This window comes from Pseudopipra pipra, chromosome 3 (assembly GCF_036250125.1).
Source record: "Pseudopipra pipra isolate bDixPip1 chromosome 3, bDixPip1.hap1, whole genome shotgun sequence".
NCBI lineage: Eukaryota > Metazoa > Chordata > Aves > Passeriformes > Pipridae > Pseudopipra > Pseudopipra pipra.
In genome coordinates, this window is record NC_087551.1 from 116,713,318 (window position 1) to 116,729,197 (window position 15,880).

General features: G+C 65.6%; 2 protein-coding genes across 6 annotated transcripts; one reads left to right on the plus strand and one right to left on the minus strand.

Moving 5' to 3' along the window:
• Nucleotides 1-3: 3 nt before the first annotated feature.
• On the minus strand, nucleotides 4-10,264 carry LOC135412263 (uridine-cytidine kinase-like 1). 5 transcript variants are annotated; one of them, XM_064650846.1, is made up of 14 exons: nucleotides 9,988-10,264; nucleotides 9,607-9,713; nucleotides 9,157-9,319; nucleotides 8,615-8,686; nucleotides 8,176-8,373; nucleotides 8,019-8,080; nucleotides 7,724-7,740; nucleotides 6,910-7,008; nucleotides 1,891-1,984; nucleotides 1,716-1,778; nucleotides 1,488-1,610; nucleotides 1,306-1,413; nucleotides 1,071-1,227; nucleotides 4-926 (listed from the first exon to the last, which is right to left on the minus strand). In XM_064650846.1, the coding sequence occupies exons 1-14, from the start codon at nucleotides 10,238-10,240 to the stop codon at nucleotides 853-855; spliced, it is 1,590 nt and encodes a 529-aa protein (XP_064506916.1). In that variant the 5' UTR covers nucleotides 10,241-10,264; the 3' UTR covers nucleotides 4-852. The 5 variants fall into 5 exon arrangements, with proteins under 5 accessions (XP_064506916.1, XP_064506915.1, XP_064506918.1 ...); XM_064650845.1 differs by having other exon boundaries at nucleotides 8,176-8,365; nucleotides 9,149-9,319; XM_064650848.1 differs by lacking the exon at nucleotides 8,615-8,686 and having other exon boundaries at nucleotides 8,176-8,365; nucleotides 9,149-9,319.
• A 1,087-nt stretch (nucleotides 10,265-11,351) lies between these two features.
• On the plus strand, nucleotides 11,352-15,682 carry SLC30A3 (solute carrier family 30 member 3). Its single transcript, XM_064650869.1, has 8 exons — nucleotides 11,352-11,658; nucleotides 12,878-13,047; nucleotides 13,118-13,264; nucleotides 13,363-13,516; nucleotides 13,977-14,181; nucleotides 14,310-14,415; nucleotides 14,758-14,892; nucleotides 14,971-15,682. Exons 1-8 carry the CDS (start codon nucleotides 11,372-11,374, stop codon nucleotides 15,114-15,116), a joined length of 1,350 nt encoding a protein of 449 aa, XP_064506939.1. The 5' UTR covers nucleotides 11,352-11,371; the 3' UTR covers nucleotides 15,117-15,682.
• The last annotated feature ends 198 nt before the right edge of the window (nucleotides 15,683-15,880 follow it).

Below are 15,880 nucleotides of genomic sequence, written 5' to 3' on the forward strand. Positions count from 1 at the left end.
GGGTCGCGCTGCTCCTTTATTGGTACAAAACGGCGGCGGGGGCAGCGCGGGGGGTGACGGCACGGCCGGGCCCCAGGACAGCGCTGGGGGCACGGGCACACCCCGGCCCCGGAGCCTCCTGCTGCCGCCGGGGCGGGGCGAGGCCGCCGCTGCCCTTTGGAAGAAGAACCTGAGCAACAAGGGCAGCACCGGGACGCCTCACCGCCCCCGGGGACAGCGGCTCCGCTCTGCGCCCCGGGGCTGGGCCACCACCGGGAGAGCAGCTAGATGCCAACCCCGCTGCTCCCGGGGCCACAGGGTGGGGACGGAGTGCGGACTGGCAGGCATGGAGTGTGGATCGGCGGGGAGACAGTGGGAACATGAGGTCCCAGTCCCTGATGTCGGGGGTCCTGCTGGAACCTGGGGCTACCCACAATAAATACAAATAAATACGGATTCCAGGCACAAAGCTCGCCCAGTGCCCAGTGGGTACCAGGCCCTGTCCCCCTCCTCCCCTGGGGAGAGGGTAAGCAACCCCTCAGGCACAGCTGTGGGGAGACCACCACTCCCTCTGGAGGCACGGCTGGCCAGGGCCCCAGAGGCAGGGCTCAGATGGCAAGGAATGTGCTGAAATGTCCCCTCTCCCTGGGCTGCATGAGGCCATCCCTCCTCCTCCTCCTCCTCCTTCTCCTCCCTGGGGAGGATTGGTCCTTTGGGGTGGAGGGAGGCTGGCAGCGAGGGGCTTGTTCTGCAGGTCCTGAGAGCCGGGGGCTGCCAGGTGGGCACAGGCTGGCAGGATGGAGCCCCTCCGGGGGGCAGGGGTGGGGGCCAGCCCTGCAGCCAGCCTGGCCAGTGGCCCCACGGCTGACCAGCTCAGCAGTTCACGCCGTCACTCTCACACCAGCCCGAGGGGCCATCGGTTCCGAAGTATCTGTCCCCAAAGTTACCTGGAGGAGGAGGGGACAGAGTGAGGGGATGGCAGCACCGGCCCCACTGCAATCTCCACCAGAGCCCCCTCAGTGTGGCCATGGGACTCCCCCCAAGGGTGCTGGGCCTGGCTGTGAGGCACAGCACACCCCTGTCCCCCTCACCGATGCCCGGGATGATGTGGAACTCCTCGTTGACTCGCTTGTCCACAGCGGTGGTGATGATGCGGACACGGGGAAAGGCATAGGCCACGGAGTGCACCCCCATCTCTGCCATCAGCAGTGACAGCAGGAAGATCCTGTCCTCCTGCACGTCGTGGTCCTGTGGCACACGGAGCTCTGAGAGCCTGGCTGGGCACAGAGGGTCCCACATCCCCGCACCGCCACCCCGGCCCCTCACCAGCAGGACACGCACGGCCATCATGGCCGCAGCCCCCGTGGATACAGTGCTGTCCATGAGGATGACGTAGTCCTCGCTGATCTCCTTGGGCAGGCGCAGGTAGTGGAGCTGGGGAGGAAGGAGGGGCGGTCGGTGACCCACTGGCGCTGCGTGGCCGCGTGCCGGGGTGCAGCGGGGCTCACCTCGGGCTCTCCCGTGTCCAGGTTGGTCTGGATGAGGATCTTGCCCAGGCGGATGTCCTTGCAGACGGCGGTCAGGGCTTGTTCCATGGTCTCTCCCGCTCGCAGGATGGACACGCCGGTGATCTGGGGAAGGGCAGGGACACGTGTGCCGGGCGCTCCCAGCGCGTGCTGACCTGGCCCGGGGCAGGCGTTTGCTCGTGGGGAGCAGGGGCTGGGACCGTGTCTCACCCGCTGCCTGTGGAACCGCTTCCCCTCGTACGTCGTGCCCTGGGGCGTCTCCACAGTGACTGACTGCAGAAAGGGGAGCACAAGGGAGTGTGAGGGAAGCCAGGCCTCGTGGCCCAGGGGCTCAGGAGGGGGGACGGGGATGGGGCCGTGGCTGCACCCAAGAGCAGCCACTCACCTTCAGTGGCAGGAAGGACAGGGCATGTTCGATCAGCAGCCGCATCAGGCGCTTGGAGTAGAAGATGAATTCATCCCTGGTTGTGTCCTTGTTCCTGGGAGGGAGGACACACATCAGATGAGAGCAGAGCCACCACTATTTCCCTGCAGATGGCATGCAGGGCTCCAGAGGCCATCCATCAGAGAGAGCAGTCCCAGTCCGTGGGAACCAGAGCACTCTCGCCGTGACAAAGTCAGTGATCACCAGCATTTCAGGACTCAGAGGCCTTGGCTGTTGTCTTAGATGGGACCACACAGTAAGAGAGGGGCTCAATTCCCCTGGGAGGGGGACACAACACTGTCTGCAGACAGTGGAGAGAGCTGGGAGAGAACGGGGGGTGGGAGCAGGTCAGGCAGCACCAGTGGTGCTGGGGCAGCAGAAACTCAGGAGCAGGACAATAAGTGAGTGCTGGGGAGCCCAGGGAGGAACAGGAGCAGAGCCGGGATGGATCAGGACCCCACCGTGGAAGAGACCAGAGTGCACCATGGCCAGCGTGCTGGATGACGGGAAAAGGTTGGACATATCCCCAGCCCCTCCCTCTGTGTACTAAGTCAGAGATAAAGCACTGCCAACGAACCCGGTGATTCCGAAATACCCGGCGTGCCCTCCTCACAGCCCTGATGAGCTGAGGACGGCGGAAAAAAAACGAACTAGAACAAAGCTGCCACAGAGCTGCAACTCCCAGGAAACCTGTCCCCTCCCTCGGGAGGGGTAAAGTCAGCCCTGTGTGCAGGGCATTGACCCCAGGGCAGAGGAAAAGTGACTGGCTTTTCCTACTGGGAGTGCTCTGGCTACAAGCCTTGAGGGGAACGTGAGGACAAAGGAGCTCCACAGACATGTGCTTGTTCCCAGATGGAAGAGGTGGAGCTGGCAACACTCCAGAAAAGGCAGAAGGATATTGAATATTTTTAGTCTGCATTTTAAGACATCATCTGCTGCTTCTCACACCTTGCCGGCTGACAGACAGCCCCACCGAGGCGCCCGGAGGAGGATCAACAGTCACTGCTGTCCCTGGGTGTTCCTGCAGCCATGCCGGGGACACTCATGGGCAAGCACCTGCAGCGACCACAGCAGCCCATGGACACAGACATTCCCAAATCCCCAGGCATAGCTGGCGCCCCCAGGGAAGGCGGAATATAACTTCTGGTCTGGAAGGAACAGGCGCCCTGCCTACGGCTCCCAGCACGGGCTGTCAGCGTGCACTCACGGATGGGCTGCACCCACACACACACCCACAGCAGCTCGAGAGCAGCACGAGCCTGGCAGCTGCCCTGCCTCCACAGCAGCCTGTCCTGTCCCAGGCAGCTGCCCCCGCTGAGCCCCGCACCGGCTGTGCCAGCCCCGACTGGGTGGGATGGGACCCACAGTGCTCCTGCAGAGGCAGGTTCCTCTGGGGATGGGGGAGCACCCCTGGCCCCACCATGCTGCTTTTCCTGTGGAGGCACAACCACGAAAATTCTCCTCATACAGGGCACAAGCAGCTTCAGTGACACAGGGGGAAGGGGCGTGTGAGGGAGGGCAGCCAGACACCCCGGCAGCAGCAGGGGACCAGGATCACTCCACCACTGCTGCCATCCCGCCTCCTCAGGTGGCAGAGCATTCCCAAAGGGGACACCACTGTCCCAACAACAGTCCACTCACCCACTGAGGGCACGCACTGCTCCCACCTGTGGAGGGGCACAAGAACTGTGGCACACGGGAGCCCACAGCTGGGCACAGCAGCACCACAGCTGGCACTCCTGAGGACCTCAGCCTTCCCCAGCATGCTCAGGAGACAGCAGGAGGGCGCTGGATGGCCTAGAGGGACCGGGAGCATCTGCTTGGAGTTTGAATTGGCTCCACTCACAAACAGGATTCTCCGCAGCCAAGAGCCAACAGGCACAGCCAGGCACTGGGAAACCTGGGCACGGATGGGCTACAGAGTCCCAGAATGGTATGGGTCAGGAGGGACCTCAAAGGTCACCTTGCCCCAGCCCCCTGCCATGGGCAGTGACACCTTCCACTATCCCAGGTTGCTCCAAGTCCCATCCAACCTGACCTTGAACACTTCCAAGGATGGAGCAACCACAGCTTCTCTGGGCAGCCTGTGCCAGGGCCTCCCCACCCTCACAGGGAAGAATTCCTTCCCAAAATCCCATCTAACCTGCCCTCTGGCAGTGGGAAGCCATTCCCCCTTGTCCTGTCACTGCATCCTTCGTACCCCATCCATCCTCAGCCTCATGACTCAAACTGTGCAGCTATTCTAGTGCGAGGCTCATTTTCAGTTTCCGCCCCTCCACAACAACAGAAAATCGCTCTGGAAAGCACTTCCCCCAGGATGCCAGCCTGGATCTGCTGTGGTGATGCTCATCTGCTGCCACCAACACCCTCCCAGCAGACAGACGGGTGGAGCACGAGTAGCCTCTAGTGTGGAACAACAGGGAACGGTGCCGGCTGGAGCAGCCTGGCACACCGGGATCGACGTCCCAGGGAGATGCACTGGGAAAGGCAGGGTGGGAAAAGGAGGGAGGGGAATCCTGGCTCACAACTCTGCAGTGATCCAGGCCCCGGGTTTGGGATACCAGGGCACTCGGAAAGGCTGAGCTGGTGGGAGCAGCAGCACTCCACGAGCACTGTGAGTGGGGCCAGTGGCACCGTGGCAGCTGGAGCCTGGTCTAGTGGAAGGTTCCCCGCCCATGGCAAGGGCTGGACTAGGGATCCCTTAAAGGTCCCTCCCACCCAAACCACTGTCTGATTTGATGCATAAAGACAAGAGCCAGATCTGCTGGGATGCAGTAACCTGGAGCACAGAGCTGCAGGAAGTGTGGCAAAAGGTGTGTTTGGTCCCCGCCAGCCTGGAGCTCCCTGGGAGACTGGGAGAAGGGCAGCAGGTGAGAGCAGCAGCTTGGGAGCAGAGGGTCCCACATGGGGACCAGCCACAGCCCTACACTGTGCCCAAGTCCTGCAGAAGCCAGCAAGTGCTGACAAGTCTCACATGAGCTGCCTCCCTGTCCCCTAACACAGGCACTTCTCCCAGCAGAGCTCCTTGGCTCAGGGATTTGGGAACGGCATTGCCCCAGCCCCAGCAGGATCTAAGGAGGCAGCTGACAGGCCAAATTGACACCCCTCAGAAACACAGCCTTTCTCAGTTACCATCTGCAAGGGGCTCAGCCCACCACCCTCAACCCCACTCCCACATGGCACCGGCACAGGAACTCGAGGCCAACGGTGCTGCAGGCCCCAGGAACAGCCCAACCCCCCAGGCAGCTCAGCACAGCCCTGAGCCTCAGAGGATTAAGGTCATCAGGCACTTGTGGCACAGGGCAGAGGCACAGCCTGGGGGAGGGACGTGGGCCCTGGCACAGGGCTGTGCCTGGCACAGCCTGCAGTGCCACATCACCTGTTTTACTGCCGTGACCCACCTCGGAGCCTGCACTTCCTCAGGAGGGAGGAGCAGGGAGAGGAATGTACAAGGTGGTGCCCAGCCTGCACATGGTCATAAGAACCACAAGAGCATAAATTGTTTGGGTTGGAAGATCTCTCTGAGACCATCAAGTCCAAATGCTCCCCCAGCACTGCCAAGGCTACCACTAACACATGTCCCCAAGTGTCACATCCACACAGCTCTTAAATCCCTGCAGGGATGGGGACTCCACCACTGCCCTGGGCAGCTGTGCTAGGGCTGGACAGCCCTTTCCATGAAGGAATTGTTCCCTATATCCAACCTAACCCTCCCCTGGCACAGCTGGAGGCCGTTCCCTCTCCTCCTGTCCCCTGTTCCCTGGCAGCAGAGCCCAACCCCCCCCCGGCTCCCCCCTCCTGTCAGGGAGTTGCAGAGTCAGAAGGTCCCCCCTGAGCCTCCTTTTCTCCAGGCTGAGCCCCCCCAGCTCCCTCAGCCCCTCCTGCTGCTCCAGCCCCTTCCCAGCTCCCTTCCCTTCCCTGCCCACGCTCCAGCCCCTCCCTGTGTCTCCTGTCTGAGGTCCCAGAGCTGCCCCAGCACTGGAGGTGCCCCAGCAGTGCCAGCACAGGGAGGGCACGGCCCTGCTGCCACAGCAGTGCTGGCACAGCCTCAGGGTCATTGGCCTCTTGCCCACCTGGGCACACCCAGGATCTTGTCCAGCCGCTGTCACCAACACCCCCAGGGCCTTTTCCGGCTTTCCAGCCCCTCTGTCCCAGCCTGGAGCATTCCATGCTGTTATGGTGACCTAAGGGCAGGATCTGGCACTTGGCCTTGTTGACCCTCACACCACTGGTTTTAGCCAATCAATCCAGCCTGTCCAGATCCCTCTGCAGGGCCTTCCCACCCTTCAGCAGATCCACACTCATTCTCATCTTGGTCTCATCTGTGAATGTACGAAGGTGCACTCAATCCCCTCCAGATCTCTGATAAGGACACGGGTTCCAAACCCACACACAAGTGCCATACCACCCCAGCATGCACAGGCACAGGAGGGCCCAGCTGAGCTCAGCATTCCCTCTCTGCTATGCAGAAACACACACAGGGACTGCCAGATTCTGCAGCCACAACAACAGGGAATCCCTCAGTGGTTCCAGGGGACCCAGCCCTTGACCCTGCAATAACACCACTGTCACCTGGACAAAAGGAGCATCAGAGAGGAATGAAAAGATCAAGGGAGTGGTGAAGTCATGGAAGCAGCAGCCCAGATTCCTTCTCTAAGCTAGCTGTAAACTCAAGAGCCCTGGGAGAGGGGCAGGAGGCATCTTGCCCTGTGCCACCATCCTGTGCTCCAGTGAGGAAAGAGCCAATCGGTCCCCTCTCTCTGTAGGAAAAGGCAGCCCTTGGGTCAGGCATCACCCAAGGCAGATGTGCCAAGGTCTTGTCACCAGAGAAGTGCCTGTGGGCCAAGGCCAGTTCCATTCAGCTGTTCTGCTCCAGACCCACACCCTCAACTGACATCCCGTGGCAGAGAGGAGGAAAATTCTCCCCAGGCCCTGTGGTGTGACAGCACTCAAGAGGCTGGAGGAGGGGCAGGGACGTACCTGATGATGGTGTGCATGCCCCGCACCTGTGGTGTGCTCTCCAGGACACTCAGCGTCTTCGGCAGCGGCTGCCCTTGGTGAGCAGAGGCCAGGGCTGCCCTGCGGAGAGAAAGGGGGTCAGAGCCGTGCAGCACGAGCAGAGCCACCATGCCGGGCCTTGGAGGGACATGGCCTCGCTGAAGGAAGGCTCCAAGAGACCCCTCTACACAGGTTGGTCACCAGGAAGCACATGGCCTTCCCGTCTGGATCCTGAGGAATGACCCACGTCTGGTACCAGGTACCAGAGAGACAGACCAGGGCGAATCTCCCAGACCACACACGCTGCTGCTGCAGCCTCCACAGCACTGGCCTCAGCCAGCGTGAGAAGCAGCAGCTCTGCAGGGGCAGGACCATCCCACACACCCTGGGACCAGGCTGTGCCAAGGGACAAGGGCTGTCCCACTGAGACAGGACATGAACTCCCAGGGAACATGGAGCACGCGGGGCACTTCTGCAAAAGCGAACAGCCCAGGATAACCCAGCACTCGAGGCAGGAGCCCCACTCCAGACAGGGGTGGAGCAGGGTGGAGAGCTGGCCACATACATCAGGCACAGTGTGGGACGGGTCACGCAGAGCCCACAGCTGCGGCCACACGAGCCCCAGGGAGCTGAGAGCAGCCACTGCAGCATCGGGGAGGAGCAGCTACACTCGGGCACCAGAGCAAAGGTCTGCCAGTGGTGATGGGGAGGCAGCGGGACTCAGGATCCAGTGGGTGCTGGCAGCCCCCCACCCCAGCCCAGAACCAGCCCTTCTGTGGCGGCAGGACCCACGTACCTGACCGTGATCTCACGCTGGGCGGTGGAACGGTCATCGGCGCGGCACAGAAGGACACAAGGACACCCAGTCAGTCACTCACAGGCCAGCACAGCCATCGTGGGCAGCCCGGCCAGCTCCCACCCTCCTCCCCAGTGCCCGCCTCTCAGCTCTGCTGCCCTGAGAGCCACGCTGAGGCCTTTTGAGAAGAGAGAGGTGACACCGAGCCCCCTCGGTGCTCCAGGAGCACAGGGCTGTGCACAGCCCCATCCTGCCCTCTACGTGCAGGACTCTCCTGATCCTCGCCCCGGCTCACCTTCTCCAGCTGGCTGTGCACGTGCTGCACGATGAGGTCCAGCGCCACAAAGTTTTCCCCACCTGAAAGGGGAGCAGAGGAGCCAGGTGGGACGGATGCTGACCTACCCCTGCCCCAAGACACCCACTCTCAATGGTGGGATCAACTCTGGCCTCACCCCTGGGCACCACGATGTCGGCGACCTGCACGGTGGGCTCGATGTACTGTTCAAACGCCGGCTTCACAAACTTGTTGTACTGCTTGATGACCCCCGCGACGTCCCGCCCGCGCTCCATGATGTCGCGCTGCAGCCGCCGCACCAGCCGGATGTCAGAGTCCGTGTCCACAAACACTTTCATGTCCAGGAGCTGGAAAACTGGGAGGGGTGAGCACCCCTATGCAACCCTGCCTTGCTCCCCTCGGCCGTCCAGCCACGGCACCCAGCGTCACTTCCCCCGTGCCTCTGGCACGGGGTGTTCTGCCAGCGAGCGTGGTGACCTCTCCCTCCACAGCCCCCACTGCTGCAGTGGCACACAGGGTGAGCACCCGTCCCATCTCCACAGGTCCCCTCCAGGTCACCATGGAGCTGGGCCAGTGGCTGCCTCAGGCAGCAATACCTTGAGCAGCTCCTTGTTGGCAAAGGCCAGGATCCCTTCGAACACGATGACATTGGCCCCGTACACCGTTTTCTGCAGGCAGACAGGAGCTGTGCTCGTCCTGCCCTCCTCGCATGCCACAGCAGCACCAGCACAGACACTCCCTGACACCCCCAGACTCTCACCAGTGTGGTGGGGCTCCCCATAACCGTCCTGCCCCACCCAACCTCTCGAGGTCCTTGCTCACACCTGCGCACCACACTCCAGCTGAGCATGGACTCTGAGCCTGGCTCCAGATCCCAAATCTCTGCCCAACACCTTCCCCCCAGCTGTCATCCTTTCTCCACACTGAGCCTCTCCCTGAACTCTGTGCTAGCCTGTTTTGAGATCCATTCCCATGCTCCTGCTGCCTCTACACCTCCGGTATGAGCCTAAAACGAACCCCCCACATCTGATGATCCCCAGCCCCTCCCTGTCTTACTCTCCCAGCTCTCAGAGGTGCTCCCCTTCCTGGGGCTCTGACCCCCAGGCCCAGCCCGGCCCTGAGGCACCCACCCACTCACGGCGCCGGCTGTGCGTGGTGAAGTCATAGACTGGCACCTTCACGCTCTTGCCCTTCTTCAGCTTGCGCAGGACACTGATGAGCAGCTCGAAGTCGAAGGCATCGGGGTGGTCAAAGTTGTAGTCGCTGCGGGCTGCCAGTGCCTGCTGCCCCTCGTCCAGCACCTGCAGGCATCAGCACCACTCAGTGCCACGCTGGATCCCTGAGCGCTGTGCAACCCCCAGGCATCAGCACCACTCAGTGCCACGCTGGATCCCTGAGCACTGTGCAACCCCCAGGCATCAGCACCACTCAGTGCCACGCTGGATCCCTGAGCGCTGTGCAACCCCCAGGCACTGGCACCACTCAGCGCTGCGCTGGACTCCTGGCACCAGAACTGCCCACGGCCGCACTGGACCCCGAGCCCAGCACCGCTCAGCACCGCGCCGAACTCCCGGGCCCCCCCCCTTACCTTGTAGAAGGAGTCCATGGAGAGAAGCACGACCCAGGGCACGTCCAGCGCCTCGATGATCCGAGTCGCCACCGTGGTCTTGCCCGAGGCGCTGCCGCCGCACAGGCCTGCAGGGAACGGGGGGGACACCGCCCCGGCCTCGGATCCGTCACGGCCCCGGATCCGGCTTCAGCTCCGTCCCGGTCCCAGTCCCTTCCCGGCCGTGCCTCGGGGCCCAGCTCCAGAATTTCCGACTGCAGCCTGATCCTGGTCCCGATCCCGACACGGCTCCATCCCCTCCCCGGCCCGATCCTGGCCCCGATCCCGACACAGCTCCATCCCCTCCCCGGCCCGATCCTGGCCCCGGCTCTATCCCCTGCCCATCCCCGTCCCGCCGCTCACCGATGACAAAGGCCTCGTCCACGGGCGCGCCGGTCTCGCTGTACCAGGGCGGCCGCCCGGCCGTGTAGATGGTCCGTTTGCTGGTGCGCAGCAGCGGCGGCTCCGGCTTGCACTGGCTGGCCGTGCGGCGCCGCGGGGCCGGGGCGGGCGCCAGCGGCAGCCGGCTGAGCAGTGAGCCCAGCGGGCCGGGGCCGCGCTCGGGCCCCGCCGCCCCGCGCGCCCCCCGCCGCTCCTCCGCTCCCGCCGCCGCCATCGCCGCGCGGCGCCGCGGGGGCTGCCGGGACGGGCGCGCTGCGCACGGCCCCGCGGGCACGCCCCGCCCCCGGCCCCGCCCCCGGCCCGCCCCCGGCCCCGCCCCGGGACGGACCCCCCCCGCCCCGCCCCGGGCACCCGCCACGCGCGCGACACCCCCGCCCCGGGGCTGAGCCCCATCCCTGCACCGGGGCTGAGCCCCATCCCCGCCCCGGCCACCCGCGACACCCCCGCCCCAGGGCTGCACCCCCATTCCCGCATCGGGGCTGCACCCCCATCCCCGCCCCGGGGCTGCACCCCCATCCCCGCACCGGGCACCCGCCACACCCCCGCGCCGGGGGAGGTTCCGGGGTCCAGCCCGTGCCCGTGTCTCTGGCAATGTTTTGTCTAAATCAGCCCAGGACACCCCTCGCCGGTTTCGCAGCAAAGGCACGTTGCTGTTTCATGGTCAATTCGGTGTTCACCAGGACCCCCGGGGCCTTTTTTGTGGAGCTGCTTCCCAGCCGTGCGCCCCGGACCCGTCCTGGGGTGATTCCTCCCAGGGCAGGACCGGGCACTGCCCTGTGCTGACCCTTCCCAGGCTCCTGCCCGCCGTCTCTCCAGCTCGTTCCGGTCTCTCCGCACTACGGAGCAGAACGACCCGCCGGGTGCAGTCGCCTCTCCCTGTTGGGTGTCACCTGTCACCGTGCTCAGGGTGCTCTGCCCGGCATCCAGGTCCCTAATGACAGCGTTAGACGGGACTGGACCCAGTACTGACCCCGAGGTACATTGGTCATTACCGGCCACTGACCACCCCGCTCTGGTCTCGGCCATGCAGCCCGTGTTCACTGCTCCTCGCGGCTCAACCAGCCCGCGCTCCCACAGCTTCTCTCGGAGGATCCCACGGGATGCAGCGTCAAATGCATTCCTGAAGCCTGGGTGGGCACTGTCCCCTGCGCTCCTCTCGTGCACCGGCTCTGGCATTTCACCGCGGAAGGTGGTGGAGTGGTCAGGCACGACAGCGCCCTTCCTGTCCGTCCCGTGCTTAGAAGATTCCCAGGATCAGTTGTACCACCACCTGCCCAGGGACAGAAGTGAGGCCGAGCCCTGCAGCCCCCTTACCCACAGCTCCCACGTATCCCAGCATACGGATATGCCTGGAGATCCATTGGACCCTCACACCCGAGAAACCCTCTGTACGCCGCCCCCGACGCCCCTCCCCGGTGCTCGGAACGGCGGCACCCGCGGGCAGAACCCCCGTCCCGCATCCCCGCGGGGGGGCGGGGCCACGGCGGGGGGCGGGGCCCGGCGGTGCCGGTGCCGGTGCCCGGTGCCCGCCGTGCCGCCCGCGCCTGGGATGGAGCCCCCGACCGGCACCGAGAGCGCCCGCCTGGTCAGCCCCCGGGGCGGCCGCGCCGACGGCAGCCTGCGCCTCAAGAGGTACCGCCGACACCGGCACCCATCGCCCCGGCACCCCATCACCCGCACCACCGTCATTCCATCACCGCTGCCTCTGGCACCGCCGGCATCGGCACCTGCATCACTGGCACCCCCATCATTGGCACCCTCATTGCTCCGGCACGTCCAGCACCGCAGTCACCACTGGCACTTCCATCACCACCGGCACTTCCATCACCACCGGCACCTCAGCGCCCCGACATCCCCATGATCGGCACCAGCACCTTCATCACCGGCACCCCCATCACCCCGGCACTGCCACCCCTGGCACCCCATCAGCTCCCAGGGCCCCCGGCAATTCCTCGCACCGCCACCTCCACCATCCCCCCCCATTTGCAACCCTGGGTCCCCCCGCACCCGCACTGCCGGCACCGGCTCCCCCATTATCCCCGGCATCTCCATCGCCCCCAGCTCCCTTGGCACTCGCAAGCCCACGACTCCCCCCCTCCCGGCACCGGCACCCCCGGCACGTCCCTCCCCGCCCGCCCCCGCGTCTTCATCCATCCGAAACGGACATCGGCACCTCCGCAGCCCCCGCGCCAGCCCTGACCGTCCGCCGCCGGCACCCTCACCCCGCCACCGCCACCCGCACCCTCACTTCGTCACCGCCACCCGCGCCCTCCCTGCTCCCGGTGCCTCCGCTCAAGCGGAGCCATTCCCTCCCGTGCACCAGCCCCGCTCCCCCCTCGGATGTCCGTCCGGCAGCTACCGGCGCCCAAACGTCACCCACGCACACCGGTACCGTCCATCCATCACCCGCCCACATCGGTACCCTCCATCCGTCACCCACTCACACCGGTACCGTCCATCCATCACATCTCCCCCTCCCCGGCTCGCCGTCCGTCCCCGCTCCCGCACTGCTGCCCCACGCACCAGCGCCCCGGCCCCCGCCTCCCTTCCCACGCCTCACGTCTCCACACCGGTGCCCCGTCCCACGGCTCGGCCCCAGGCGCAACAACTCGGTCCCACCGGCACCGCCCCGCGGGTACCCGCACCGCCCCCGGCTCCGGTCCCGGCCGGAGCCCCGTGCCGCCGCCTCCTGCTGCCGCCGCCGATCCCTTTGCTGCCCGTCCCGCCGGGGGGGCTCAACCAGTGCCCCATCGGTTGCCTGGCTGCGGCCCCCAGGGTGGTAGTGGGACCCCCAGGGTTGCCAGGCAGGGGCACGGGAGACGGTGTGGCCAGCAGCGACCCCCGCCCCCAGTCTGTTCACAGGCTCCCAGGACCACCCGGCACTGCCGCCTCCTCCGGCTTCGGCTCTCCATTGCCGCTGCAGCCCCCCGGCCCCCAGCCCCGGGCGGGGCAGGCTCCCCAGCCGGCAGCTGAGAGTCGCCTGCGCCGTCTGCTGCCTCTTCATGGTCGGGGAGGTGATAGGTAAGGGGGGCCGGGGCGGGTCGGGTGGCTGCCGGCAGAGCGCGGGGTGCCAGCTGCTCTGTGCCCGCAGGCGGGTACCTGGCACACAGCCTGGCCATCATGACGGACGCGGCCCACCTGCTGACGGACGTGGGCAGCATGTCCGTCAGCCTCTTCTCCCTCTGGGTCTCCACCCGCCCACCCACGAAGACCATGACCTTTGGCTGGCACCGCTCAGGTGAGCCGAGAGGCACAGCCCCGCGGGCTCCACGGGGGGCACGGCTCCGTGGCACCCCCATGGCCGGGTGGTGGGCACTTAGGGCTCCTGTCCCACAGAGACGCTGGGTGCGCTGGCCTCTGTCCTCTCCATCTGGGTTGTGACTGCAGCCCTCGTCTACCTGGCGGCCGCCCGCATCATCAGCAATGACTACGAGATCGAGGCGCGAGCCATGCTGGCCACATCTGCCTGTGCTGTCGGCGTCAACCTGGTGTATGTCCCACATGGCCCCTGTGCACCTTCAGCCTGAGCCCTGCCCCACATGTGACCCCGGTACCCCAAGACCCCCAGCCATCCCTCTGGTCCCCTTCTGTCCCTGTGCACCAGCCTTACGTCCTCAAGCACTGCCTCCTCCTCTTCCCTGTCACCCCCCTATGCTTGCAGCTTCCAGTCCACGTGCTTACGTCCCCATGCCCCACATCCCCTGGCCCCCCAAGCAGCACCTCCTGAGCCCTGGCACAAGCCCCAGGCCTAAATCCTTGCCCAGTCGCATGCACCTCCCAGCAGTGCTGCAGCTTCCCTGTCATTGTGCTGCACCTCCAGCCCCACTCCCCTCCACCGTCCTGGAGGATGGTGCCTGCCTGTGCCCCCTTTGCCCGTGCAGGGCAAGGCAGGGCCAGTGGGGCATCCATGCCCTGCCAATGCGGCACTAAGCCAGCCCTGCTCTCCCCAGCATGGCCTACATCCTGCACCAGTCCCCTGCCGGCCATGGCCACGGCGCAGTGGGCTATGAGCAGCTGGAGAGCTCTGGGGGGTGCCAGCCTGGCCATGCCCCCCTGCCTGGCAGCACCAGCGTGCGGGCAGCCTTCGTCCACGTGGTGGGTGACCTGCTGCAGAGCGTCGGTGTCCTCGTGGCTGCCACCATCATCTACTTCAAGGTGCCCGGGCTGGACTCCACCTGCACTGCCTGCAGGAGCAACTCCCCCAGCCCTATGCAGGGTGCCCCGCTCCCAGGGGCCCAGCTCAGCTCTGCCCCCCAGCCTCACACAGACCCCGCTCTCTGCAGCCCCAGTGCAAGATTGCAGACCCCATCAGCACTCTCTTCTTCTCGGTCTTTGTCCTCGGTTCCACCTTCACCATCCTCAGGGATGTCTTCAGGGTCCTCATGGAAGGTGAGTGGTGAGGGGAGTGCAAGACCACGGATGCAGGGGGGCACAGAGGCTCCTGGGGCTGCAGCTGCTGCAATACTTGGCCCATGAGGCACCTCACCTCCTCTGCTCGCCCCGGTCCACCCCTCTGTCCTTCCCTTGCCCCCCAAATATCCCCAGCCCCTCCTCCCCACCCCAGGTACGTTTGCCCCATGGTGAGGCTGTCTCGGCCCGGAGCCACTGTGCCCAGCCTAGTCCCCCTGGGGAAGCCCCCAGCCCTGGCAGATCCCACCAGGAGCCCTGGTCCAGGTGGGGGCTGTGGCTGGGGGCCAAGGGTGGCCCCCCGTGACCAGGCGGTGCTGGCAGGGACACCACGGGGCGCCGAGTTCGATGCGGTGAAGGAGGTGCTGCTGGGGGCCAGCGGGGTGCGGGGTGCCCACGACCTGCGCCTGTGGGCGCTGACGCCGAGCCACCCCGCTGTGTCAGTGCACGTGGCTGTGGGTGAGTGACCCGCGCAGGGCACGGCCGGGGGGTCCCCCTGGCCATGCCTGGGCTGAGCCCCTGCCCTGCTGCCCCCAGAGGCCGGCGCCGACCCTGAGATGGTCCTCTGGGATGTCACCGCCCGGCTCCAGAGCAGGTTCGGCTTCGCATCGTGCACGGTGCAAGTGGAGCGGCACCGGGAGGAGACAGCAGCCTGTCCCCACTGCCAGGACCCCCATGCCTGAGACCCCTGCCTGCTGCTGCACTGGGCCTGGCCCTGGCCCCCCCTGCCCTGGAGCAGCTCAGGGTGCTGTCCTCCCTGTACCCACCCCACTGCTGTATAGCCCCGGGGTGGGACAGTGCCCCTGGTGCACGATCCTGGGTGGGACGGACCCGTGGCCTGGCCGCAGCAGCACAGGGGCTCCCTGGGATCCTCCACTCCCCGCTGTGCCACAGCCTCTGAGGAAGGGGGATCCTGCCCCACCACCCGTCCCCACGGAGCCCTGCCGTCCCAGCAGGATGGGATGTCCCCTGTGGGGGACCCTGGATGCAGCCTTGGCCCCAGATGCTTGTGTTCCCACCACCTCCTTTGCTGCTGCCCAGGCTCGGGGAGGGCGGGCCAGAGGAGCTGCTGCAACCCCCAAGTGCAGGGGGCTGGGGCAGCCAGAGCCCAGAGCTCAGCCCCCCACTGGCTGCTGTGCCGGGGCCTGATCCGTCCCCCTCGCTGAGTTGTGTCTGTGCCGCCGGTGTCCATCTGTCTGTCTGTGCCAGCAGCAGTGTCAGCACTGCCAATAAATGTGTTGGAGAAGCAGCAGTGGTGCAGGAGCCAGAGGGGCACAGGGAAGGGGACCGTGGGGTCAGGGCTGGACCCCCACAGTCACGGCCACAGCCACAGCTGCCCCGGTGCAGGCACCTCCACAGTCGTACAAAATCAACCACGTTTACTGCACAGCTGAACACAGGCTCAATGTGAGCAATTCCAAAGCTCCCAGCCCCCTCCCTGCCCCTC

Bases quoted from the DNA above. Each gene is read 5' to 3' on its own strand.
- LOC135412263 (XM_064650846.1), bottom strand. From the start codon at position 10,240: ATGGCGGCGGCGGGAGCGGAGGAGCGGCGGGGGGCGCGCGGGGCGGCG. The intron at 1,779-1,890 runs GTGAGTGGCTGC...CCCTTTCTGCAG, and splicing joins TGTCCTTCCTGCCACTGAAG to TCAGTCACTGTGGAGACGCC. The intron at 1,228-1,305 runs GTGAGGGGCCGG...CGTGTGCCACAG, and splicing joins TGGCCGTGCGTGTCCTGCTG to GACCACGACGTGCAGGAGGA.
- SLC30A3 (XM_064650869.1), top strand. From the start codon at position 11,372: ATGCCTGGAGATCCATTGGACCCTCACACCCGAGAAACCCTCTGTACG. The intron at 13,517-13,976 runs GTATGTCCCACA...TGCTCTCCCCAG, and splicing joins GCTGTCGGCGTCAACCTGGT to CATGGCCTACATCCTGCACC. The intron at 14,416-14,757 runs GTGAGTGGTGAG...CGGTGCTGGCAG, and splicing joins CTTCAGGGTCCTCATGGAAG to GGACACCACGGGGCGCCGAG.